This window comes from Micromys minutus (genome assembly GCF_963924665.1).
Source record: "Micromys minutus genome assembly, chromosome: 16".
In the NCBI taxonomy this organism is placed as follows: Eukaryota; Metazoa; Chordata; class Mammalia; order Rodentia; family Muridae; genus Micromys; species Micromys minutus.
This window is the reverse complement of record NC_137985.1, coordinates 42,213,341-42,239,155: the sequence shown is the minus strand read 5'-3', so window position 1 is coordinate 42,239,155 and position 25,815 is coordinate 42,213,341. Positions and strand designations below refer to the sequence as shown.

The window sequence follows — 25,815 nt, the reverse complement described above, 5'->3', positions numbered from 1 at the left end:
AGACGTAAGCCAAGTGAACCTAGAAAGAGGCAGGGGAATTGATTTTGTACTTGATCAGGAAAGTTTGGGGGTAAGTATCAGAACTAGAGTTGCAAAGTAGAGTAGAATTTATGTGGCTGGAAACTAGGGTAGGAATGGTCGGTGAAGGGAAGGGTTACTGTAGGGAAAGGGGACGGGCATGGGAAGGAAAACTAGAAGGAAAAACGTGTGTTCACTTCGAACGGCAAGCAAGCACGTTAGTTCTCTGGGCAGTGTTGCAGGTGTAGAATGTGAATTATCAGGTGGGACAGCTGTTAGAACGGTCAGACACCAACTGAAGACCTGAGCAAACCATGCTGGTCTTGGAGACTGCCTGACTGGTTCTCCAGCAGACAGGCTAGAGAGCAAGGAGCGTGGGAGGTTAAGCACGGATCCAGGAGGAGAGGATGTAGGGCTTAAAATATGGGAATGGTCCTGAAATAGGAGAGGAGGGGATGGTGACAGTGGGATTCAGAGGGTAAAACTCCAAGCCCATAACAAGGCTTTGAACCTAGAAATGGGATGGCAAATGCCATTCAATTAAGACCTCTGGATGTCAGGCAGATTCAGAAGTTCGTAGGCTTTGTGGAGCACAGTGGGGGTGGCAGCTTCATACCAGACAGTTATAACAGGTGGTAAGACAACTTGCTGAACAGGAATAGTTACTGTCCAGCCCTAAAGATGAGTCTACTTCCTGCGGAGAGTCTGTTTTCTATGCCTGTGTTTGCCTAGCATTACACATTAGTGATAAATTCATGCTCAGCATTTAAACATAAAATAGGGCAGCATAATTTGTTTTTATAATCTAATTCTCTTGAAGAAATTAAAATGCAGCATGTTGAAGTCTTGCCTGTGAGAGCACCAGGCCCAAAACACAGATTGGGCACTGTCTGTTATAATATATAGGGCAAGCTATTTTTAAAGGTTGTGATTGTTGTAGTTACTAGGAAACAGACAGGGAATGAATGGTTTGCAGAGGATATAGACATTGCTAGGTGGTATATTCACATTGTAGGAGTGAGAGTCAAACTGGAACTGGTCCCAGCACTGGCATTGCCACCCTGAAACTCAGAACAGGTCATAAACATCTACAGGACTGACTGTGGATCACTTTGTTATATCCTTCCAACTACCTTTGAGGCCCATAAATGCATACACCAAAGAATCTTTCAGTTCCTTTGTTCTTATGGCTTCATGCACATTCACTATAGCCAGTTGTTTTCTGAAAGATTATCATAGCTCTATGTATTGATAATTCCATTTCTACTTACAATCAAGGATTAGTATTGTATGCTTAAAAACAGATCACCTCTCATTCCCTTGATGTTAGTAAAATCACTGAAGGAGTCTGACCTGAACCTTTGACTTGGGATTTCTGGGGCAGAGGGGGAAAGCATTTTTCTGAGCAGTAATCGAGACCCTAAAGACATAGAGCCATGGTAAGAGAACAGTTGCACCAACTGTATAGAGTAAATCTTCTGTGTACAAAGATTTTGGTCCATTTGTTATTAAAGACGATAATAAAAAGATTTCCTAGTTTGTACCTTTACTGGCTGGTTGGAAATGCAAGTGTATTCCCTACACATCTGTAGCAAGTGTGCAGTGTGGTTTTCAGGTGGCTTCCCTAAGGAGTGGAGCAGGGGCTGTCTCAGAGTCTGTTGCCTGCCTCTGAATCCCCTTCCTCTACCTGGACTACCTAACGGGGCCTCAGCAAAAGAGGATTTGATTAGTCTTGCTGGGACTAGATGTCCCAGGGTGGGGTGGTACCCAAGGGGTGCTGATCCTTCTCTGAGGAGAAATGGGGAAGGGACTGGGAAGATAGGAGAGGAGACGGGCTGGGGGCTGCAATTGGGATGTAAGGTGAATAAAAAATTATTGGGGAAAAAAGAAAATGCAAATGTAGTGGAGGCATTCTGTGTAATTGCACCTTGGAAACTCAGCATTATGGACGTGACTCTGAGAAGGCTGGAAAGCAAACCAGACTCGTAGTGCTGCTAAGCTCCAGGGGCTCTGGGGAGAGACTTCACTTTCTCTTCCGGATTTAAAATTTTAAATTATAATTTGAAGTAAAAACATAAAAATGAAACTGATCATGAAAATCATGTATAACACTGTGAAGAAAGTAAAGAAAATTAATTTAGCTGTAATTTACTACTCAAAGATTGCCTATTTGATGTTATACTGTAAATCAGTAGGTAAGGTATAGGGTGGTTTGGTGGGTGAAAAGATTACTAAACTTATTTTCTGTATGTATAATTTTGTATCTTCTGTATCTGACCATGTATCATGAGAATGTTTCTCATGTCATGAAGTAGTCTTCACAGGCTTAAGCTTCAACAGTTACGCCGTCCACTGCTTTGTACAGCTCTGTATTTAACTACTCCCTCTTGTACACAGTTCCCTTTTCTTGCATCCTTAAATAGGCTTGTGGTGAAAGCTCTTACATCTGAGTCTCTAGCTCTTCTGCCCTATTCTATGAGGATGGTGTTCTGAGCTGCTGTGAGGTGCACAGAGAACCAGCTCTGAGTGGAATGAGGCAGGAGATCACGGGTGCAGAGGCGCTTTAAAAAGAGATTTCTACCATTAAGAACTTTCTTTCCTCTTCACCCATTTAATTTGCCTCAGGCAGGAAAACAGTATAGTAGTTTTATTCTTATGCTTTTTTTTTTTTTGTTGAAAAACATTCTGCTTTGTTAAAAAGAAAATAGCAATGAAGTGTACTGAATTGTAAAGGAAGTATTTTTCTGGATTACATTAGTTGACTCTTCCAGCAACTTTACAACTATTTTACAAATAGGGATAACATTTAAAATAAAGTAAAATACAGTTGTTGAGATGGGGGAAAAACAACTGGAGGTTGGGATGAGAGCTTAGGTAGAGCCCACACAACTAATTTGTCAGTAGTCAAGCTTACGTCTCCACTCCACCTGCTCAGTATGAGCCACCTTTGCCAGGGACATGGGATACAATTGAATACTGCCCATTTCTCTCCTCTAGAGCCAGTAGTTTATATTATGCTTGCTAAAGTATATGAACCTACTCATGTAATACCATAGGCTGAGCTTAAACAACAGAAACCCTGTTTCTCATAGTTTTGGAGGCATGAGGGCAAGATAGTTAGATCCAGCTGGTTCATAAGAAATTATGAAGTCTTCCTGTTTTTCAGACAGCCACCTTCTCACTCTGTCTATAGACACTGCTTTTCCTGTGTACCCACGGGGCAACTGGGAACAAGCTCTCTGGTGTCTGTCCTGCCCTGGCCTCCTGGGTGCTGAGAGTATAGGTGTGCACCACCACAGCTGGTTTAGCCAGTCTTTCTTACTTTCTAAAAATTATGGTTACGTGTATTTATTTGTCTCTGTGGCTTGTACATATAAATGCTTTGCCCATAGAGGCCAGAGGTGTCAGATCCCCTGGAAATGGAGTAACAGGTACTTGTGAGTGTCTTAACACCAGTGCAGGGAGCCAATCTTGGGTCCTCTGCAAGAGCAGCTGTGTGCATCTTAACTGCTGATCTGTCTCTCCAGTGTCTTTTAGTCTTATGAAGACATGAATCCTATTAGGTCACGGTTTCACTCATTTAAGCCCATCTCCAAATTCAGCCATCTTGGGAATTATGAATTTTAGAGAGGCAGGCTCAGGAGATTTCCCAGGCAGTGCGGAAGCCTCAGAGGGCTTTGAGTGCTATGCGTATAACACCTGTTGCATATGAGATCTCTGAAAATGAAATGTTAGAAATTATACATTTTGGCCACATCTTAAAATTTTGTCATTTAATGTCTAGAATACAAGATTTAGTCATATATCCTTGTAAACTGTCTGAGTAGATGGTCAAGGAGCTTCAAAGTATTAGTTCTCAGTCATTCTTTCTTACAAGAAGACAGTGAAATACACCAAAAGGAGAAACATACCTGGATCCTTTTACATCCAACCCCTCAGTAACTTAGGATGTTCTTGTCAGTTTGTTTTCAGCTTTCTCAAGGTCAAGTCATCTGGTAAGAGGGAACCTCAGTTGAGAAAATGCCTGCATCAGATTGGCCTGTGAGCAGGCCTGTGGAACATTTCCCTGTTAATGATTGAAGGAGGTGGTCCTGGGTGTTACTTTAAAAAACAAAAAAGACAGACTGAGGAAGCCATGGGAACAAACAATAAACAGCATTCCTCTATGTTTTCTGCTTCAGTTCCTGCCTTCAGGTTCCTGCTTCGTCTTCCCTCAGTGGACTGTGTGCCCTGAGATATATAAGCCAAATAAACCCTCTCCTCCCCAAGTTACTTTTGGTCATTTTATCACAACAATAGAAATCCTCTCTAAGCGTGATGGTCAGCTGCTTCAGGAAACCTGAAATCAGAGGTCACCCATGTTAATACTGTGCTCACACTGAGCCATTGGGCTTTCTTACTCATTGTCCAGGCTCCGCATGTTGTTTTCTAACTGTCCCTAGATGAAAATTTAGATCAGTGAAAAGCCAAACCATTGTTTTATACCTGAAAAAGATTTAATTCAGACACAACTCCTCTTCTATTTAAAATGAGATAAGTTTACAAGGTAGCAGTTTAAGACTATAAACTCACAGGGACTGCTGAGTGGTTTGGTATCTTAGGAAAGGAGTTCTATGTGACTTCAACATTAAGAGAAAATAAAGAGCCTGCTTATAGTGCTTATTCTTCAGGAGTGGGAAGTACAATTGCCAGAGTGCACAGGTAAGGGTGTTAAGTACACGATTGCTTTAAAACCTTTGAGAGCCTTAGCAAGCGATCTTACTAGACAGCTTAGGAATCTAGGAGGAGAATTGTTGGTCATTCTTTCCTGTAAGAAAACTATTAAATACAAAGGAGAAAGTTATCTGGGACTGGACCAAGAATAGAATGACGGATACTAGCCAGATTTCAGATTCCTGTTTTCCATGCCATGAGGTTATTGGTGTGGTCTGGGAAGCATCTGCCATGTATCAGCTACCTTACCAACATGAAGGCTCTGGCCAAAGATGCTTGTGGAATCAGCTCCTCCCAAAACACAAGGCTGAGTCACCCTACTCCCTCTCCAAAGAAAGGGCCTTGTATGCCTCCAGTGTCAGCAGTTAGAGGAAAGTACCCTGTGCCTGGCATAAGGCAGTCCTACATCACTTCTCACATATGCACTGCCTCTGCTCCAATGGAAACAATAGCTCTATCCAGTGTGTTCCAATTGAAAGTACCACAGAGAGCTGACTCCTTTTCTGGCTGCTCCTGAGCAGCTATTCATAGGAGAAAACAGATTGATTTCCACAGGGGAATAGTTAAAGTAATGAGGGAAATAATTGCCTGCTCTTTGGGGCTTTTACCAGCCAGAACCTGAAACCACAACTCCCCTTTGTGTGTTGTTTTGCTGGCCATTAGGTGGTTTGCTTGGCAACTGTGGAAAGGCAGTGTGCTCATTCATGACTGCACCACGCTCCCTATGGGGCAGGCACTGTAGCTGCTGTGTGAACTACTAAAGAATGAGGATTCTGTGCACTGAGCTTACTGACTTCTGCTGGAATGTTGAGCTGAGTCATTTGTTATCCTATTGTGAAGGTTTGGGCTGTTTGCCATTTCAACTTTTTTAATTTTCAATTATTTTTGAGTATCTGTTGCCTACAACCAAGTTTTAACTTTCCATTCCTCAGGCATATTAGGACCAGTTTAAGAACAAAATATTAAATAGATCACTACTTAAGTTATGAACATAAAAGTATATTCAGAACAAGTATGTTTTGTGGTTGAAAATTAGAATAACAGTGACTGTTCTCTCTTAGCTATGAGACATTTGCTTTAGAAGGAAAAAAAATCATCATTCTCTTCTGTTTTCCTTATTTAAAAATTGTAACTGGTAAGCCTCAAACCACTTCATCCCTATTCATCTGTAAAGCACTGAAAGTTTTATTGTAACAGTGGTGACGCAGAATAACCTGGGTGGCACTGCCAATTTGGTCCTCATGGGCCTCTGCCTCTGAGTGCTGTAGTTGAGTGGCCTTCATTTCTAATGATGTGCTGTCTGTCGTTGGGAAGGAATATATACACTTCAGTACTTTACCTGACTTCTCGTTGGCCTTAAGTCATGGCCTGTTGTTCTACTACAGGTGCTTCTCAGCAGAGCAGCGGCTGAGTTTTCCTTTCACATTGACAGGTGAATGGCTGTCTTCTTGACCCTGTCCCCCCTGTCCTGGTGAGGAAGGGATGCCAGTCACTGCCCAGCAGTATGATGGAGACCTCCATTGATGAAGGGTTGGAGACAGAAGGAGAGGCGGAGGAAGACCCCAGTCACGCCTTTGAAGCTTTCCAGGCCACGCGTAGTGGGCAGCGACGGCACACTCTGTCAGAAGTGACTAACCAATTGGTTGTGATGCCCGGGGCAGGTATGATATTAGAGAAGCACCAGGTTAGACCTTAGAGCATCATTTCACACTTTGGACATCAAGAAATAGGGCCATGCTCATTCCATATCCTCTTCCTTTATGGAGGCAGATGCTATGGACTGTGGATTAGGTCTACTCTGCAGCTACAGAGATAAAAACAAAGTGTCTCTGGGTTGATCCCCCTCCACCCCCCTGCCCCATGATTCTTTAGCTACAGTGTGCTTCATAAGGGATTGTGGCTCTTTTCAAGGGCCAAGATCTTACACCTGGAACTTCTATAGGATTATTCTGATAGTTAAACTAGTCAGTAAAAGCACCCTAAAAGGATAGAAGATTGTCTGTGGTCCTGGAGTTTGAACTGCAGATTTTATGTACTTAGGATCTCCAAACCTAAAAAGAACTTTTCTTTTAGGTGAGTTCTGTTTTCCAGACTAAGGAGTACTCCAGTTCTCTTGCCTATCTTCCTGAAAGATTGGGGCTGTGAAGACTAGCGACTGTCTGCCATTTTGTCTTTCTTGCTTTTGTCTGTGTGTTTAAAGAAGATGCTATTGGATTGGGTAATTTTTTTTTTCAGGGAAAATTTTCTCCATGAGTGATAACCCCTCCCTTGACAGTGTGGACTCTGAGTACGATATGGGGTCTGCCCAGAGGGACCTGAACTTTCTGGAAGACAGCCCTTCCCTAAAGGACATCATGTTAACCAATCAGCCATCACCTCGCATGACATCTCCTTTCATAAGCCTAAGACCTGCCAACCCAGCCATGCAGGCTCTGAGCTCACAGAAGCGTGAGACCCACAACCGGTCCCCTGTGAGCTTCCGAGAAGGCCGCAGAGCATCAGATACTTCCCTTACACAAGGCAAGGTCATTCTTTTGTGGCTTCAAAAACTCCAGTCAGAGATGTGGGAGAAAGCTGTTGCCATGCTTGTGTGGATGGGTGGTAACTAGAAGTCCTGTTGTGCTTAAACTGTTTGATGTTTATACTTTGCAGGAATTGTAGCATTTAGACAGCATCTTCAGAATCTTGCTAGAACCAAAGGACTTCTGGAGTTGAACAAAGTACAATTGTTGTATGGACAAATGGGATCAGATGCTGACCCGACCTTAACATCAACTGCTCCTCAGCTCCAAGACCTGTCGAGCAGTTGCCCTCAGGTGGGTATACAGGCCCTTCCAAACACCTTTCTCCTACAGACGTGTGGTTTTCAGTTACCTTCCTTCTAAGTGTAACTACACTGGCTTTGTGGGAAAGCCCATAGTCTCAGGTTTTTTTGCTGCTGTTACTAACAGCTTAAACCCAGCCATGCTGCCCTCAGATGCTTATTAGCCCAAGGCTCAATCTAGTTTGGGTTCACAGAGCAGGCAGATTATATATGGTTGACTCTCTCAGTCTTCCTTGAGTACACACACAAACACAGTGATGAACATCACCCAAAGGAGAAGCTTCTTGCCACTACTTTAGATGTGAAGTCACTATTAAATATGAGAATTATTCACATTAAAAATGGAATAAGTGTTGCTATTTCTTGAGCCAATGTTGAATGCATCCAAGATACTATAGTATTCTAGGCCCACATGTAGGTAAGCACCTTCTAGTACCAGGCAGGAGCTTTTCTTCTAATTCTAATACTGATGAGTTAATAGTTGAGTGCAGATAGCACTGTAGATTCTCTGAAAAGCAACCTTCAACCTGCTAATTAGGGAAAATAAGTATTAGGTCATGTAGAGTCTGGGTTCCACTCAGTCATTTGCAACCGTGCTTAAACTATGGATTGATACTTTCTCACATAGAAATTAAAATGTCCACTCCCTTGATCTTAGGAGGAGGTCTCTCAGCAGCAGGAAAGCGTCTCCGCCCTCTCTGCCAGCATGCACCCTCAGCTTTCGCCACAGCAAAGCTTGGAAACCCAGTATCTGCAGCATCGGCTCCAGGTGGGAACCTCAGCTGACTTAGTCTGGCTCACTTTGTCGTAGAAGCCTGTTTTGCATTATGTAAGGTAGCTGTTTTATTCCTTATAGGCAGATACATTTAATCCTACATTAGTGGCTTCTAGAAACATGTTCACACCAGGCCTTATTTCCTGTGTTGGCAGTAGGAAAGGATAATGCCACTACATGCTGGGAAAGAAACTAATTAGGCTTACTTCTAATTTCATATTTGTGAGTAATAAGATGAGATCTATAATCTACAAAATTTTATCAAAGCTGTCTACTCTGGTATATAAAGATCTGGGGGGAAAATGATATGACATAGATCCTATTCAGAATGAGTCACTTAACAGGCACAGGGCCTTCCTGTCAAGAACTAAGTCTGCTTTTCTCATTGTTCCCCCATGAGTGTCCCTGTTCTGGAGGAATTTTATAAGTGGAAAACAGAAAGGCAAGAACTAGATGCCCAGGCCTGCTGACCCTATGTTCTTCCAGGGTTCTAGTGAGCAAGTGGACATGCTTTCACTCAGGATTCTGGAAGCCACATCTGGATACACCATCCAGGCAGGCATCCAGTGGGTGATACTGTCACCTTAGCTACATCCTAAGTGATAGCTTTTGGTTAGGTGTTTATTGCTTTTCTGACCTTCCAGAAGCCCAATCTTCTACCAAAGGCCCAGAATACTTGTCCAATGTATTGTAAAGAATCACCTCGGAGCCTGGAACAGCAGCTACAGGAACATAGGTAAGGAAGTCTTTGGCCAATAAAAGTCAGTTATTTTCGTGGCTGCCTAAAGAACACTTCTACCAGGACCATGCTCTGGTACATGGTGGTCGTCTGCTCAGGCATGGTGTTAATGAGGGTGCTGAGAATCGTAGCATATAAGCCAGCCAGGTGGCAGCAGCCCCTATGCACTCTGCCATTTCCTTGTATTTCTCTGGGATGTGCTCAGCCCTCAGCTTTCAGAAGCAGTGCCTGAATCGCTGATGCGGCTTCCCCCTTGGTGCTGTTCATGTCTGCTGCTCCCACCAGTAGATGCTGCTCAACATGGAACCACCCTAGTCATCACCCTGCCAAGATGTTCTCTCTTTCTGAACAGTCTTCACAGTAACTAGAAAAGAGAATGTATTGGTGCTCCCTTACATCAGATGGAGCAAACCCCACAGTGGTGAATTCTTACTCTGATTTTCCCTTTGCATGGAAAAGAGAGAAACAGTGGGTGGGGGTGTCAGGTGTGATGGTGCATACCTGGAATCCCTTAGTCTCCTGTGACTAAGGCAGGAGGAATACAAATGTAAGACCAGTCTGGACTTTATGTAAGATTCTCAAAAATTTTAAAAAGAAAACTGGAAAAGTGGAGTTAATGCCTATTATTTAAGTTACATCAAAATCACATTCACTTGAAATATAAAGTAATCTTTTGGTGTTGCCAATTTAGGCTCCAACAGAAGCGACTCTTCCTCCAGAAGCAGTCTCAGCTGCAAGCATATTTTAATCAGATGCAGATAGCAGAGAGCTCCTACCCTGGACCAAGTCTTCCCCACCAGGAGACTCCACCGACATCCCAGCAGCCCCCATCATTCAGCCTGACCCAGGCCCTGAGCCCTGTCCTTGAGCCCTCTCCTGAGCAGATGCAATTTAGCTCTTTCCTCAGTCAATACCCAGAGATACAGTTGCAGCCCCTGCCCTCTACACCCAGCCCCCGGGCTCCACCTCCCTTACCCTCACAACTGCAGCCACAGCAGCAGCCACCACCCCCACCCCCACCCCCTCCACCACAGCAGCCAGGAGCTGCTCCAGCCTCCTTACAGTTCTCCTATCAGACTTGTGAGATGCCAAGCACCACGTCTTCTGCACCAAACTATCCTGCTTCCTGTCACTATCCTGTGGACAGAGCCCAGCAGAGCAATCTCACAGGGGCAGATTGTCCCAGGAGCTCAGGACGTCAGGAGACCGCATCAAGCTATGACCCTCTGGCCCTCTCTGAGCTTCCTGGACTCTTTGACTGTGAAATGGTAGAAGCTGTGGATCCACAACACAATGGGTATGTCCTGGTGAATTAATCTCAGCACAGGAAGTGAGGTGGCTCTAGTGAAGGCAGACTGGATTTCTGTTCTCATTCTAGCCATTTAAATTTACACTTAATCTTAGCCAAAAGGCCGAGAAGCGGTGCCATCTAAATTTAAAGCATATTTTTTCCCTTTTTCTTAATGAGAAAAAAATCAAGTTTTCCAACTGGAATCAGGGTTTGACTAGGGTAGATGTTCCTCCTGGCTCTGTCCCACCACAGAGTTTTCTGTAGCAAGGTCTAGAATAAAGTTGGAAAATGGAGCAAGCTCTCAAAGGAGGAACCAACAAATGTTTGTATACTCCTAGGTTTTATACCAAAGGTTCATTTACCTTGGTAAAAGCAAGAAAAATGTGTGTGTGTTTTATATATATCAGCTATTAGGAGGGGAAGGCAATATATTTTCCTAAAGCCAAGCCAGACAACAGCAAAGTGCATCAAGGCATATCAAGATGTTGATACAGGGTGTCATCAAGACCATCACAAAGTAGCAGGGACTAAGCTTTGTTTCTGGGACACTAAGTAGCAGCTGGTACTGACCCCTTGAAAGCCTGTCTGGGAGCACACAATAATGCCTTCTCAAAAGTGCCCCCAGATGGCTGAGTGTTAGAATGCTCAGGGTTCCAGACTCTCACCTTTAAAAACAACAGGAGACCCATCCCAGTGGAGGTGAAGCAGATACCAGGGAGCATTGGGAGCTCATGCCCTGGGCTGGGAAGCCAGGCTCTTCCTGCACAACCTCCAGGAAGACCTTCTGTCTGCTCTGCTATAGTGATTACTTTGGGGATTCCTTTGACTCCCCACTGCGTTGTCATGAGCTTATGAAGCTTTGCACATTGGGCAATTTCATATAGGGTTTAGACCTTTTTAATGATGCACAACAAAGGAACTTTTATGTGCCCTGTGAAGTTGTAGTGTGTGCCTTCCCCTACCTCACCACACTGTCTTTTCTATAGGAACTGAGCTTTCCAGTTATGTCCTTGCTAAATCCAAAGGCATCTCTTTTCCACCATGTGGGATTAGAATTCTTAATTTCCTTAAAAGTTTTGATTTGTATGAAATGTTCCGGTATCGGAGCAATATTCAAAGAACCACAGATTGTGTTAGCCATTTACGAGAAAAGCTTAACCCTTTAATTCACTCTGAAAAAATAGATGCTATACCTATTCAACGAGATATCTAGAAGTAACTAATGATCTGTCGTTTGCACAGTGACATCCAGGTGTTACATACTCAGTATTATTTATAAAAATTATAATTTCTATTCTTTAGAGTGGCTTGTCCAATCAGCAGATGAATGCACTAAGCACAAAGCGTCTTCCTTAAAGCACAAGAAGAGAGCTCCTTCACTGATGCTGCATCTAGAACACCTATAAGTTGCCTTTCCTCTCTGTAGTAAGTGTCCAGGCAGGCAAGGGAAGACTAGGCATGGGAAGTCTCCAGAGAGCCATCCTGGCCCGCAGCCCAGCCCAGCCCCTGCCAGAGTTGGTGACTCAAGCAGTCTTGAGGCTGGCCAGAGACTGTAGTTGTTGGGCTCCCCACTGGTGCCAGGCTGCTTTGGAAATGCACTCTGCTTGAAACTGGGCTGTGGGGTTACAGCAGGAGTGGATAGCAGGAGGGACTGTCACTTTTGCGATGTAATAACGAAAATCCAGTAAGGATAACGTGTGTTTCTTTTATTGATTCTGTTCCTCCTCGTGCTTAAGATTGATGATTTCATTGAAGAGATCATTTCATTAAGATCTCTGAAATGCTTAAAGCTTTGCAAAATAAGCCAAGTTATAAAGTAGGGCTTGATTTATCTAGACTGAAGGAGAATGTTTTCCCAAAATACACTGCAGAAGTGCTGTAATATTGACAAAATGAAAATGCCTTCCAGATTGAAAATGGGGGCCGCTCATTTCAGGACTGCAGGAACAGACCGCAACAGATTGGCATAAACCCCTGCCCCCCAACAGGGCTGTGAGCTGCTTAGCCCAGGAGACCTAGCAGCTATGTCAGGACAGTTAGGCGACAGAGGAGGGGCTGCGGAGAGGCTGTCAGAAGGTTAAAGGCTGCAGAGAGAAGCTGGGAACCTCGTCAGTGGCCAAGCCTGTTAGGCACTAACACAGAGGAAGTAAGGACAGTCGCCTTGTGAAGACCAAGAACCATCCAGCTGGAAGCAGTCGTAAGCTCCCATTTTCTCCTTCCTCGCTTTCAAGTGGACATCCCTTTATTTCATGAGGTGGAGGCTGGTGAGAGCAGATGGGCTCCCTACTCATCTGATTGCTTCTGCGTCTGCCTCTTAACTAGTGACCCGTGGAAACTTCCAAGTCGTTTCTTCTCACAAGTACTAAAGTAACACTAAGAAGGCTTAGCCCACTCTTGTGGAGAGGCAGTTTTGAAATGCTGACATGTTGGCCTCCCATCACAGTGTGTACACTACTGTATAGTGACCCTTAGCTTTGCTGTCTTGTAAACTAGCCTCTCCAAGGAGACTGGGGATTCAAACATGAGGTAGAATTTTCATTGGGCAAAATGTGCAATATGTGTGGTACTCTTTTATTTTTTTTTTGTTTATGGTCTTTGGTTATCCAGGGGTATTACTCTCTGCTTTGGGGGAAATGCATTAGTTCTGCAGTTTCCAGTTGGGCAAGTGTGTCTCTAGTATTTACATGCAGCTGACATGCTGGTCCCTGTAATACAAATAGAGGGTGTTAATGCAGCAGAAAGACAACAGATGTGGGGTCCCACTCCTCTATTCCCAGGGAGCTGCCTGACCAGCATCAGCCCTCATTCTGCCCTGAAATGGCCTGGCTGAACTGCCACCTTGGGAACAAAGATGGGGGTAGTTCTTTATGTCCATAACCCTCTAGAATCTACACAATGGGAGATAATGGAGACCCAGGAAAAGCCTTTGGGAGTGATGTGAGGTATAAGAGTTGGTCTGAACAAAGCCCTTCCTGTTGCTTTGCATCCTAGAAAAAAGGAAGCCAAGGTGTCTCTATACCAGAAATCAAGAGCTCAGAAATATTTAAACCAGGTCCTGGTATCAGGGAGGGAGGACTTCGGCCTCTGCTTCTCACGCTCCCTCCTAATGTATATTATAATCCAGTTAAGTTACTGCATTGTTACAGGGCCCCTGCCCTGTATGCCCCCCTTGAACAATGCATCCTGTGAAGTAACACCCTCTGCCCTGCCCTGAGCTCTGTTAAGTAGGATGCTGAGGTACCCCAGGAGCCATTATACCTGAGGCAGGGATACCAGGACTGGGGAAAGGGTGTGCTCTCAGCTGGAGAGAGACAATGTGATGAACCAGAAACTGAAGGAGCTAAAAGGAGCAGCTTCTAAGTCAACTAACTGCTCAAGGGCCCCAGATGTGCCAGCATGGGACCCAGTGGGTTCTCCTTCTGCAGGTTCTCCAGCCTCTAATCAAGCCTGCTTCTTATATATGTCAAGATCAGAGGTTCTCTGGTCTGGATTACACTCATACCAACGCTCCCTGTTGGTTTACAGAAAATTCATAGTCGGGCAACTTTTTCACATTCCTCCTCCTTTAGAGACAGTATGTAGTGTCACTTGATGACAGTGATTGAAGTAGCAAATGCAGAGTCCCGGTGCCGGGCTGACCTTTGCTGTGTCTGTGCCCCTAAGCTGGGCTGCCTCTACTGCCTCCTCGGAAGCCACCCGAGTCGCTCGGTCTCTCTGTGCCTAGACACCAAAGGTAGAAACTGGAGAGCAGGTAGTAAGTTGGAGTCGTTGCCCAGGCAGGGATCCTTATCACTTTGTTGCTTCTGGAAACTTCTATAGTACTTACCTTCAGAATGATTTGTGGGAGACAAGAGCAGAGTCAACCTGTTTCATCACTAGAAAAAAACACTTCAGAACACACACACACCCCTTCCCTGGCTTGGGGCCTTAGAGCAGTGAGAGATTCACATGGCTTTTTCCACCATTTCAGTGCCATGTGAAATGAGACACTGACCTTAAAAGGTCCCTTGGCCCCAAAGTCTCTGATCTCCTAACACCTTCAGTTGCAACAACCTAGCTGATTCTGGAAGACTCCCAGCATTCCTAGTTGCACCACATAGTCTGTCTACATTCTGTGTGAGCAAATTTGGGCACATGTCTGCATTGATTGACAGACAGCTTAGCCAAGTATGGTTCTTACAAGTCCTGATTACTCTTACTCAGCTTGCCTGCCCGTGTTCACAGCAATGTATCAAGCACTTCTGAGTGCTTGCTTAGATCCCTCAGATCAATTTTGTGAGATTAGCTAGAGAAATTCTGTCCATATTTCTGAGGAAAGCAAAGCCCTTAAGGATACATAACTTAGCTGAGGTCACAGCTCAGAAAGTGGGGGTAGCAGGGACAAGCACCTTCCTTGCTTGGCTTTTGGTGTGTGTTGGAACCCTGTCCCCACAGCTGTAGCCTCCACTTGACAGCTGCCTGGCTCTAAGGGCCCTTATAACTGTAGCTGTCTGGGTGACTGCACTGCACAGGGAGACACAGACACCAGAGACTGGCCATCTTGATGTCCGATAAACTGCAGAAGCTTGTGCTTGTAGCAAAGATGTTTGCTTATTCAGAGTTATGCAATCCAATATTTTCTAAGTATATATTGGAAGGACATGCCCCTCCATGATTGACAAAGGGACAAAGTGACTAATACTTAGTCAACAGAGTCAACTGGAGAAAAGATGGATGCCCAGAGAATCATGAATTCAACCTTTATCCTAAAGGGAAGGCACTAGAATACTTGGTTTTTTGTTTTTGTTTTTGTTTTTTTTTTTTTTTTTTTTTTTTTTTTTTTTTTGGTTTGGTTTGGTTTGGTTTGAAACAGGGTCTCACTATGTAGCCCTGGCTGTCCTGGAACTCACTCTGTAGAGCAGGCTAGACTCAAACTCAGATGCACCTGCCTGTCTCCAAGTGCTGGGATTAAAGGAATTTGTCGCTATGTCTATTGAATTTCTCTACAATTAAGTCCTGTCAAGTAGGAAGGTTTATTAAGACACTTTCGGGATTACAGAATAGTAACATGCTTTGATGGCAGGATGCTAGGACTTTTCAGAACCAAAATGGGGAAGTAAGGGTAGCTTTAAAAACAGAAATACAAGCAAAACCCGAGCAGATGGAACGGTGTTACATTACCAAGTACAGGAAACTGATGCTACCCAACAGGTAAAGCATCCTCAATACTCATGGTTTAAAAAGAGAGAGAGAGAGAGAAAACAGCAGGAAGGGGGGGCTGGCCTGCCTCTGGGGGACTGCAGCAGAAGAGGGCAGAGACTATTTGCACTTTCTAGAAAGGCAAGACCATTCTCTTATTGCAGAAAGAACAGCTTGCTGGATTCAGCTTGCTCTGTGAGTTACTTTCGGTAAACTTAATATGACTGTAGTCACTTTTTTCTTGCGTGCTTTTTAATTACTAAGAAAAATTGGCGACTTCAATAGCTTTGGTATTTTGTGTGCAAATCATAATAGCTCCAATGTGAAAAATCAAAGTGTCACCTGTCATTCAGTGTTAGAAAATTGCCTAAAATGCAGTTTAATAAATGATCTTTGTACCAAATGGTAATGTAAATGGGGTAATTTTCTGCAAAGAAAATGTACTGTTTTTATGTCTCCAACCCTCCTGAATTAAAATAAAAACACCTTGTTTTCTAAAGGCCTGGTGATATGAATACCAGACTCCTGAGATTATAGGCAGGAGTCCACCTCACTGAGCAGTGGGCAGTTTTCACACTGGAAGCTGGCTGTGCTCTCTGAGCTCTGGTGCTCATTTCAAGCTACAGAAAAGACAGTGGATAATATGTTCTCATTGACGTCAGCAGGGTAAATAATACCTCGCCCTAAATTGCCTGAGTACACGTTAGCCACTACAGATGGCTGATGTACTGCTAAGCACAGCCTGCACCGTCAGGGCCTCACTGAGCCCAGCTAATGTTCCTGCTGTAGTGTCAGGACAAAGCCATCACTGCGGTCTGCACAGGAAGAGGAACAAAGACAAGCACACCGTGCTCTAGTTCAGCTTCCCCCAGACAAGGAAACAGGACAGCCAGGAACAGCACTCTAAGTGTCACCTCTGGGGGTCTGTGAATGGGACAGAAGTGAGCTACACACACACACACACACTCACACACACACCCACAAAGAACTTCTCACAAGGACAGACATTCTTAAGATAGAAAGAACCTTTTGCCCTTGGAGTTCTGGAGAATCCCTTTGCCAAGCTAGACTTGTAGGACCAGACCCTGAGTGAAAGGGCAGAACTAAATCCTGCTTTCTGGCACTGAGTACAGATGAGATTTGGTTTCCATTACTTAAGCCATTCCCCTGGGCCAGTATTATATAGAAAAGAACTGCAATGACTCTCAAACTGAGACAAGCCCAGTGGCTGTGAGGGTGGGACTGGGAGCACAGAACCCTCAGTGTGTGCAGCTCTATCCTGCCTTCAAACAGCTCTTTACCCTTGGACATTGAATGCACTGAATGAATCCATCATTGTATTGTTCTCATAGGTTCTCCCAGGCCTCCCCCAAGTCTAAGGACACTCTTTATTTACATGCCTCGTGCTAAGCCCTCCCTATAAAGAATAAGAAATAGGCCACAGAGGCCAATAGCACTACCCTGTGGCCTCTGCTTGACCAGCTCAGGAACACAGTAGGCCAGCAGTAAGCACAGTTCCAAAGCCTCTAGTCATCCTGTAGCCAGAGTGGACAAACTGAGGCTTCCTTCCTGGGAGCAGCCCTTTCCTCTCTTCCCCATGCCTTGAATTGTGGGATCAGAGTCCTTGGATATGCAGGGAACTCTCTGGACTCTTCTCCAGAAACCTCACCTACAGAAAGAAAGCTCAGTTTCTAGAAGCATGCATCCAGGATCTAGAGGCTCTTCCTGGGCCAGTGAGAACCCCTTACTCTGACAGTGACACTTACATCTGAAGGGCGCTCATACCTCCAAGTGGGTCCAGGAAAGGGGGAACCCAAGATCAGTTAGGAGCAAGACTGGCTTTGTACACTGAAGCTATTTTTTAATATTGATATGGATATTTTTCACTTTTTTTAATGTATAGACTAGTGGGTTTTATTTTGACATCTTCACACCTATCTACAAATCCAGTTCATCCATGATTCTTCCATGACATCCACCCTGCTACCCTCCCATCATGTATGGACCACTTGGCGAACTTGCATGTCATCCTTTTGTAGAGGCCATGCTCATCTCCCTGTATTGTCTGTTGGTGTTATGAACTGGTCTGCCTAAGCAAGTGCTGTGCACTAAGCGCCCGGAGCTATGTGGCCGCATAGGAACCCTCACAGAGCGCACTTGTTCCACCTTGGGCTCATTAAAGCACGGATCTGCCTGTCCACTTTGCCTCCAGCCGAGAATTTCAAAGGCTAAACAGTTCTTGGGCAATGAATATGATACACAGAATATTTTGGGGCACAGTCCAGTAAGAGAAATAGATATGTGTCTTGAACCAGAGTAGATGGAACTGTACCTCAAACATGGAGCTGTCTTCCGTGACACACCTGCCGCAGTCCAGGCACAGATGTGTGACCACAGATCACTGAGGCTGAGCCTGAGAAGTCAAGCAGAGTGCGGAGCTCCCCCTGTTCTAAGGAGTCTGTTTGCTGAATTCCTCTGTGTCTACGGTTACAGAGCCAGGGAGCCCTGCTCCCTCCCTTTGTATGTGTTTCTGACAGTATTTCCCAAGGACTGCTGAATGGCCTGAACTGGCAGTGAGGGAGTAAAACAAGCAAAGCACTTAAGTGGGTGAGTAATGACTGCAGAGGCGCAGACTGCCCGGGAGCCAAGCCCCCAAAGCTGGCTGGGCAGAAAGATCAGAAAACTCAAAGCCCAGAGAAAATGAGGCAGTTGGGTGTTGAACCTCTGGAGCTGAGTCACTCCCTCCACAGATACATAGGCTTTGAAAGCTTCTTCTCTGTCTTCTTCCTCCTCCTTCCCCAAACACGGAGTAACAAAGCCTGAGTTGCCCAAGAGAGGGCCTGAGAACTTTGACCCCAAGATGTCCCACCAAGCCAGTAGGATGGGGTACGGCAAACGAAGGACGGCAAGGCCTTCCTACAAAGCACACCATGCAAGGGACCCGGTTCATTGCCTGTGTCTAGCCTGAGACCTACTGGGACTACAGGTCACCATGGAAACCAAAGAGTTTAGTCATCAAATTGAGGACTAAAGGTCAGGCAGGCAGTTGAAAGGGTCCCAGGAAATAAAGAGCCAGTACAAAGCAAGACTTGGGGAAAGAGAGGCTGGCTCCCCAGTCCAAACCAGTGGGTAGACAGGCACTGCAGGTGAGTAGTACCACCCCTTCCTGCCAGAGACAGCGCAGGAGGCAGCAACAGACCTGAACTGAGTCTAGGCTTGCCACTGACCTATGCAGGTCACTATGGGGGGTCACAGCTCGACTCAGCACCTCCCTCTAACATGGAAAGGTTAAGATCCCACCAATGGCTCTTGACTGCCTGTCACAGTCACTCTCTGACACTGATGGCTATGCGGTTGCCCGTGAAGTCTCACCTCGCTGATTGAAAGATGATTTCCCTCAACTGGCAACTTAGCCCTGAGACCTCTGAATTTTGGCAGTGAGTTCAGGGTAGCACTGATCATGAGTGCCACAACATGAGACCAGCCCTAAGAATCTGAGGGTTCATCTTCATTGTCCCCTTGACTAGATGTGGAATCAGGGAGGAAACCCTCTGCATCTGTCTGTGAGGAAGTTCCCTGAAGGGTTTAAGTATGGAAGGAAGGAAGAACCATCCTGAATGTGGGTGACCAGACCGTAGGTAGGTGTCTTGAAGAAATAAAATGAGAAAAGGAAGCCAAGCAGAGGATCAGCGTCCATCTGATCTGACCAGACAATGTGACTATCAACCATGGACTGTTCCCTCAAGCTGTGAGCCAGTCTAAACACTTAGGTGGATTTGGTCAGGTTTTTTTGGTCACAGTAACATAAGCCCTGTCTAGGCAGCCTTTTCCTCCTCAGCTTTGAAGTAATTAAACTCATGGGTGTAGAAAGCCCAGGGGAGTCTTTCTGCACAGTCAGTCCTCAGGGAACCACAGGAGACCAGAGCCTAGGGACCTGCTCTAGCCGGCCTGTGACTGATCCTCCTGGATTCTAGTCTTTGGGGTTCAAGACTAATCCTCTGGCCAGGCTCTTAAACCCCTACCCTTCAAACACTCACATCGAGGCCCCTAAGAGTGGCCCTTAACATCCTCTGGCAGCCCTGGTGTCTCTGAGGAGTAAACCAACTGCCTACCAGAGCAGGTTCCTCCCAGTTCCCAGTCCAGCCAGAACATCTCAGGTCACCAACAAGTGCTGGCTTAGATCCCAGAAGAGACAAATGCCAGAAGGCACGAACCGGAGATCTTAGGGGTCCAGAAATTAAGTGGAAGAACTGCGAAAACAGCAATTAAAAAGCAGCTGTAGAAGCAAGGGTGGGGGAGCCAGGGACAGGGAAGGTGAGCTCTTAGCTGAGACTCCACACAGGACCGACTGTCCAGGGAGAGGGAAGAGAAAGCATGCAGATTTTCAACCCAGTGTCTGTACCCATTATTTATGGATGTTTCACTGGGTTTGAGTCTCCAGACCTGGACTCAGCGAGGAGACTGAATGTCCCTCATAGCTGCTCCTTCCTGCAACAACAAGACTGACATCACTGTTGTCGGGGGAAATAAGTGTTTTGATTAAAATCATGTGACAGCTACTTCATGCTTCAATAAACAAATCCACTATTAACCCTTGCCGACAGTCTTGCCAGCAGCTGTGGTCAGAGGGCAACCTCCACCCTGGAGGGAGTAGCTGTGCCAACCTGGAGGTAGCAGTGTGACCAGTGGCCCAGGATGCTCCCTGGCAGCTCCTGTATGTGAGAATATGATTCATCGAGCACAAAGACCACGCCGACTTCCAAGAGCCTATCTCCACGACACTGAAGCAACACCCACCCTTCACCAGGAGGAAGCCTGGGTTGATTTCTTGGACCAAGCAGCAGGCACAGCCTTACGACATCAGATGACTCCCTTAGGGCTTTGAGGCTAGTCAAAAACTAAGTTCCCAGAGTTCTCCCCATGAGGACAGATCAGTGCTGGCCACACACCATAGAAAAGGGTTAGGAACAACTTCTGGTTTGCAACCGGATGACTTCCTGGATTACTAACTTGGCTATAGGTTCCTGACATGAAACTCTGCCCAGCAACAGCAAAGTCCTTTCCGTTTTACCCCCAGAGCATTTGCTTTAAGTGAAACTAAAGCAAGGCAGGCTCCTGGATAAAATGAACTGCAGCCTCAGAGAAATAGTACAGCTGGCTTCTAGGGAGGGTTCCCAACCACCTTAAATGTGTCCGAGGTAAACATGTACCACAAAGGTATCTGGCTAAATGCTTCACAAGGTATGGCAGTAAAGCTCAAGAAATGACAGCTAATGCTGTCCTCAGCCGGAAAGAGTTCCTCAGAGCTGACCTAAGTTGATGTGGCAGGGAGCGGATGTCTCACTGGTCGGGGCTCAGCTCAGGACACCCCTGAGCTAAATGTTCCTGCGTATGTTGGAAAACAGAACAGCTCCATTATCTTTTAAGAAAGGTGTGGCTCAGGCCCCTAAGACTCACAGTTCTTACAACTCCAGCCAAGTCTTGGTGAAAGCCTACAAAGCTGTCAAAGGTACATGAAGGGCTGGCATCCTGGGCATCTGCCAGGCTTAGGCTGTTGAGGCTTTGGAGGCAGCACTCAGCCAGCACTTTCTCCCAGCACACAGCATCCCTGGGACTGCCTGGTGTAGACAGCTGGCCAACTCAGGCAGGAGACAGCAGTGTGCATAGACACAGGAAGGCATGAGTTAGAACAGGAAATGCTGCAGATCAAGTGAAGAGCCAGGTAATTTAAAGACAGCCCTTTCTGTCGGTGGTTTCTCCACACAATGTGGGTAAGAGAGCACCAACCTCTCGCAGTCACTGTATCTAACTTGACATCAGCACTAGGCAGCTCAGGCTCTCCTCTCCTAAAGCTTACTTTAAATCATAACCTCCCTTCTATCACTGGCCTCAGGGTGACTGCAGCCCTTCTCCATGTGGTTGTAGGAGGCAAAATGGGCTTGGAAAACATCCAGGAAAACATCAGGCATGGACTCTTCGTCCTGAATGGAAACAACTCCCTAAATAGAATCGTGCCAATAATTCTGCAGCCTGTGAAGAAAGTTGCCAGCTCTTCCAGTCTACCCTTTTGTTGCACGGGTCTCATCTCAGTCTCTGGAAGAGTCAAAAGCCCTCAAACCACACATCTGGACAAGACCACCACCACGCTGCAAAGGGAGCAGAACAAAGCAAGACTTTACAATACTCTCCTACCCTAGAGCCAGGTACCTCTCAAGGGCACGTGTAGTGGGAATGGCTGCTCTCCCACCTTGTGTGACTCCCTATAGCCGCAGCAAGCTCTGCTGGCTACCCTCAGCCCAGAAAGGACAGGGCTCTGGCCCCACGTTTCAGGGGCACTTACCTTCCCAGTGTCCTCTCCAGGCACTCGGGGTCTCAGGAAGAGATTCTTGTCAACCCCAAGGATGCTGGGCTCTTCACTGTCTTTCACAGGAAACTCTAGCTTCCTCAGCCTTTGTGCCACCACTAGAGATATAGACAGCAGTGCTGTGACTGTCCTTGACCAGGGCACATCCCTCCCAAGCCACCTGTGCCTCCCAGGTGTGATGCCCTCAGCTGCCCTACATGATGGGCCAGCAACACCAGGTTCTGGGCAGCTGTGCAGAGAAAACCAGCCTTCACCAGTACCATTTTGCTCCAGTGACCCCGTGAGATCGGAGGGTTCCCCCACATCTTGGTCATGGGTAGCCTGTAGAGCCCCAAGCCAACAGACCTAGCTCCTTTCACATTTGACCACAGCAGTTAAGGACAATTCCCAAGAAAGAAACGGCTTGGCTTTTCTTCCCAGTGAACACTTCATCCCCCAAAAGACGTCCATGTCAACTGAGCATGCCATAACTTCCCGGAAACAGCAGGCCCAGAGAAGGATCGGGAACTGTAAAGGCTATTCTAGGTGCAGAAGACTGAAGACTTGTGTGGGAAGAGAAAAGACAAGCAAGGAAATGGGCAGAAAGGGGAGTAAAGCAATGAGCCAAAGGACGGCAACCACTTCACCTGTTCACCAAGAACGTGGGGTAGATCTTCTCTGCAACTGATGTTCCAGAGAAAGAACAGCCAGCACGCAAGGGATGCAAGCAGAGGCCCTGACCTACCATCCCCAGTGTGATGGCCCCAAGGACCTCTGTGAGGAACACAAGGGACACAGAGGTTAATAAAACAACTCTGGGCAGCTCAGTGGTGTCAGGAAGACATCCTGTTCTTCCTGGGTGTTACGCAAGCATTCTGGATGCTGTCGTGCTGTCTCTTGAATAAGAAGTCCTCCAGCAAACACACTCCCTCCACCCCTACTTTGAGGCCCCTATCACTATAGTCAAGCTTGGTATTTCCGTGAACTGAAGGTTACCCTTTATTTTGACAAGGCCTCATTCAAAATCACACATTAATCTGTTTATCCTTATGAAACAAAATCCATCTTCAGGCTCCTATTCATTGGCAACACATTAGACGCACAAGATCTAATATTTTGCTCACAATGTAAAAGAGTCACTAAAGTGAACTCCACTACTAATGGGTCACTTTTAATTGACACAGGATATGTGTGTTTGTCTTGGCTTTTCCCTTTCCTAACAAGTTGAACAATGGTATAAACTGCTTAGATGTAAAACAGTAGTAATATTATGTTCAAGGCAACCAGACAATTCCAAAAGAATAATTCCTCAACCCTGGGGTAGTGGCATGCCTTTCAGCCCAGCACTTGGGAGACAGAGGCAGGGCCAGCCTGGTCTATGTAGAGTTCCAGGACATCCAGGACTACATGGAGAGCCTTGTCTCAAAACGGGAAAAAAAAAAAGAATTCCTGGAGCTGGAGACTCATCTAGGACGGAGGTTCTTGCTTCTTAGGAGCAAAGAAGTTGCTAATTGTATTAATGAGAGTGAGACAGTCTTGGTGACTTTGTTCCCTGCCAGAGGACACCCTTTAAAAAAAAAATCACTCAATGAACTCGGTTTTACAAAGCACCAACAATATATCCCAGACACTGGCCCAGGCAAAGGTACAACACAAGACAGAACAGACCAAGCCTGCACCACAGAGCTTCTGGAGAAAGAAAAATATAAAAGCTTGTACACAGAGAAAATGGCCAAATTTAAGCTAAAGAGCAATTGCTATACAGGATAACTCATAGTAGTTCACTGCATACACCGGAGAGAACAGTGAAGCCTCAAATGGCTGCCCCAAACAGATCCTGCATGCTATGTGACCCTTATATGAGAAGGCAGGGGTCCACTGTCCCTTCCTTTAGTAGTCCGGGGCAGGGGTAGGGGGTAGAGGGACAGGGACACTTTAGAGGCTTATTCCCAAGTATACCATGTGGCATTTCCAACCAAAGGTGAAGCAGCTGTCCAAGCGCACATTTTCACAGTCAAGACAAGTATCTCTCAAACATAGAACTCAGTACAGCCTGCAGGGGATGAAAAAGCAACTGAAATTCAAATGTTTACAGCAGAGTAATTTAAAGCACTAAAGGGCTTGGAAATACTCAAACCTTGGCCCTAGAACTCATAAAAATGGAAACTAAGTAACCAGCAGTTTAAAACACAGGCCACCGTCTCTGATAGAAACGGTCTGTTTTTCTAAGGTATGATAAACTTAAAAGCATTTACACAAACTTGGTTTTATGTAACTTATGTTTAATGTACAAAGTTTTGTAGGCATCTCTGGGCCTTCACAAAACAGAACAGGGCTTGTTATATTTAAAGGGGTTTGTAAGTAAAATCAACAATTCAGGAACCCAAATGGAAACATCAAACTACACGGTAGGAGGGGAGCACTGAGTAAAGCAGGCTGCAGTAAAACCTCATTAACCAATCCACTCAAGACAAGGAGTGAGATGAAAACATTTAAATTATCCAGAATATTCAGAAAAGGTGGGATGTGTCAGAGCTGCTCCTGGAAGGACCAGGGTATGACAGAGCAGGGAGACTGGCCACAGGCACACCCGCTGATAAGCGTAAACGTCCTAAAATTAGTGTCCAGCAGCCTTCCATAAACACAGTTTGCTCTGCAAACCCCATTCAGCTTGGCCTGCCACCTTAAAATTCTGGACAAATTAATGAAATTTTACTGCAAACGTAGAAAAATGTTCTAGCATCACCCACACCACAAGAAAACACTGAGCAAGAAACTTCAGTTTGGTACTGCAGTTTTGTAACAGCACAGTGCTCACATTGCTGGGAGCAAAACCTGGACCAGTGAGTGGTTCCTACACTTATTGAAACACAACACTTCCCAATGAACAGTAGAACCACAACTTAGTAGGAGGCACTAAAGTTTCTTATGAGTTTTTGAAGGCAGTCACAGTGCTGAGCCGTTGAAATTGTTTCCTTTCAACATCACACATTAGCAGCAAGACACACCCACTTCCGGCTTCTGCATGACATGATTACAGTCAAATGAGCAAATGGAAACCAGAACAGCCATTCGTTAGCCTTCCACATCTCCTTTCACATGAGATGCTGATGGGCCATCGTAACCAGGAGGATGCAGCTTTCACTATAGTCAAATCTCAATGTTATCTCCAAGTCGATAGTTATAACTTATTCTAAACCATTTACTCATAACACTGGAAAGATGGAGAGCCACCTAGATACGTGTAAACAGTGAGAGATTCACTCCACTCTGTGCCGGGGTCCAAATCCATCCAGGCTCTGTCTGGAATTGTAAGTGGCTGGGGCCTGATTCAAAAGGGAGGCGGCAGGAGCCTCAATGGTTCTGGAGAGAAACCCCGGGAGACACTCAAGAGATGACTGTAGGAGGGACATCAGCAACTGGTCAGAAGAGGAGCGTTACAGTTATCCCAAGAGAGAAGTAAAATCAGTCTGAGTTCGCGTTTAGAAAGAATCAAGTCACTGAAATCTGATTTCTTCTATGTTGTTGCCATTTGCTTGGATGAGATCTTGAAGGTTTCCATTTTTCTCCACCCAGGGTAAGAACACATTGACTAGAGATCTGTGATAAGAATTTAGCAAAGGCTTTTCCCTCCTGTTCCTCTTTATGCCAAGGCAAGAACTGGAAAATTCCAAACAAAATCTTGTTAGTGGTACAGAAAGTCATGAGTGATCGCTTGATCATTTAGCATGCAACAGTGCTGAGCCTGCGCTCCTGCTGTGGCCCTGGCGCTGCTGCTTTAGTCCAGCTGACTGCAGACTAAAGACTTCCTGAGGCCAGAAATAATCAGCAGCATCCTACACACACTCGGCAGAGAACAGTGGGGCCAAGACATCTGTTTTAGATAGGGTCACAATGTAGCCCAGACTCCTCTACATTGAGATCTTCCTGCCTC

At 45.6% G+C, this 25,815-nt stretch overlaps 2 protein-coding genes across 6 annotated transcripts in view; one reads left to right on the top strand and one right to left on the bottom strand.

Annotated features, from left to right (window-relative positions):
• The window catches only part of SIK2 (salt inducible kinase 2), a 95,456-nt gene extending 83,664 nt beyond the window's left edge, over positions 1-11,792 (top strand). For all 3 annotated transcript variants that reach the window (XM_080930117.1, XM_080930118.1, XM_080930119.1), the window contains 7 exons: positions 6,164-6,392; positions 6,967-7,251; positions 7,384-7,547; positions 8,214-8,324; positions 8,975-9,066; positions 9,761-10,366; positions 11,663-11,792. In XM_080930117.1, coding sequence (XP_080786243.1) covers positions 6,164-6,392; positions 6,967-7,251; positions 7,384-7,547; positions 8,214-8,324; positions 8,975-9,066; positions 9,761-10,366; positions 11,663-11,687 — 1,512 coding nt within the window. In that variant the 3' untranslated portion in view covers positions 11,688-11,792. The remainder of the gene's footprint in view (positions 1-6,163; positions 6,393-6,966; positions 7,252-7,383; positions 7,548-8,213; positions 8,325-8,974; positions 9,067-9,760; positions 10,367-11,662) is intronic.
• Positions 11,793-12,966: 1,174 nt separating this feature from the next.
• The window catches only part of PPP2R1B (protein phosphatase 2 scaffold subunit Abeta), a 32,611-nt gene continuing 19,762 nt past the window's right edge, over positions 12,967-25,815 (bottom strand). The window contains exons 15-17 of one of the 3 annotated variants that reach the window (XM_080930121.1): positions 21,879-22,000; positions 14,000-14,080; positions 12,967-13,065 (exon numbers count right to left, since the gene is read on the bottom strand). In XM_080930121.1, the coding sequence (XP_080786247.1) occupies positions 12,973-13,065; positions 14,000-14,080; positions 21,879-22,000 (296 nt within the window). In that variant the 3' untranslated portion in view covers positions 12,967-12,972. Of the gene's footprint in view, positions 13,066-13,901; positions 14,101-21,878; positions 22,001-24,194; positions 25,542-25,815 lie in introns of those variants that run through there. The other 2 variants (XM_080930122.1, XM_080930120.1) reach the window with 2 other exon arrangements.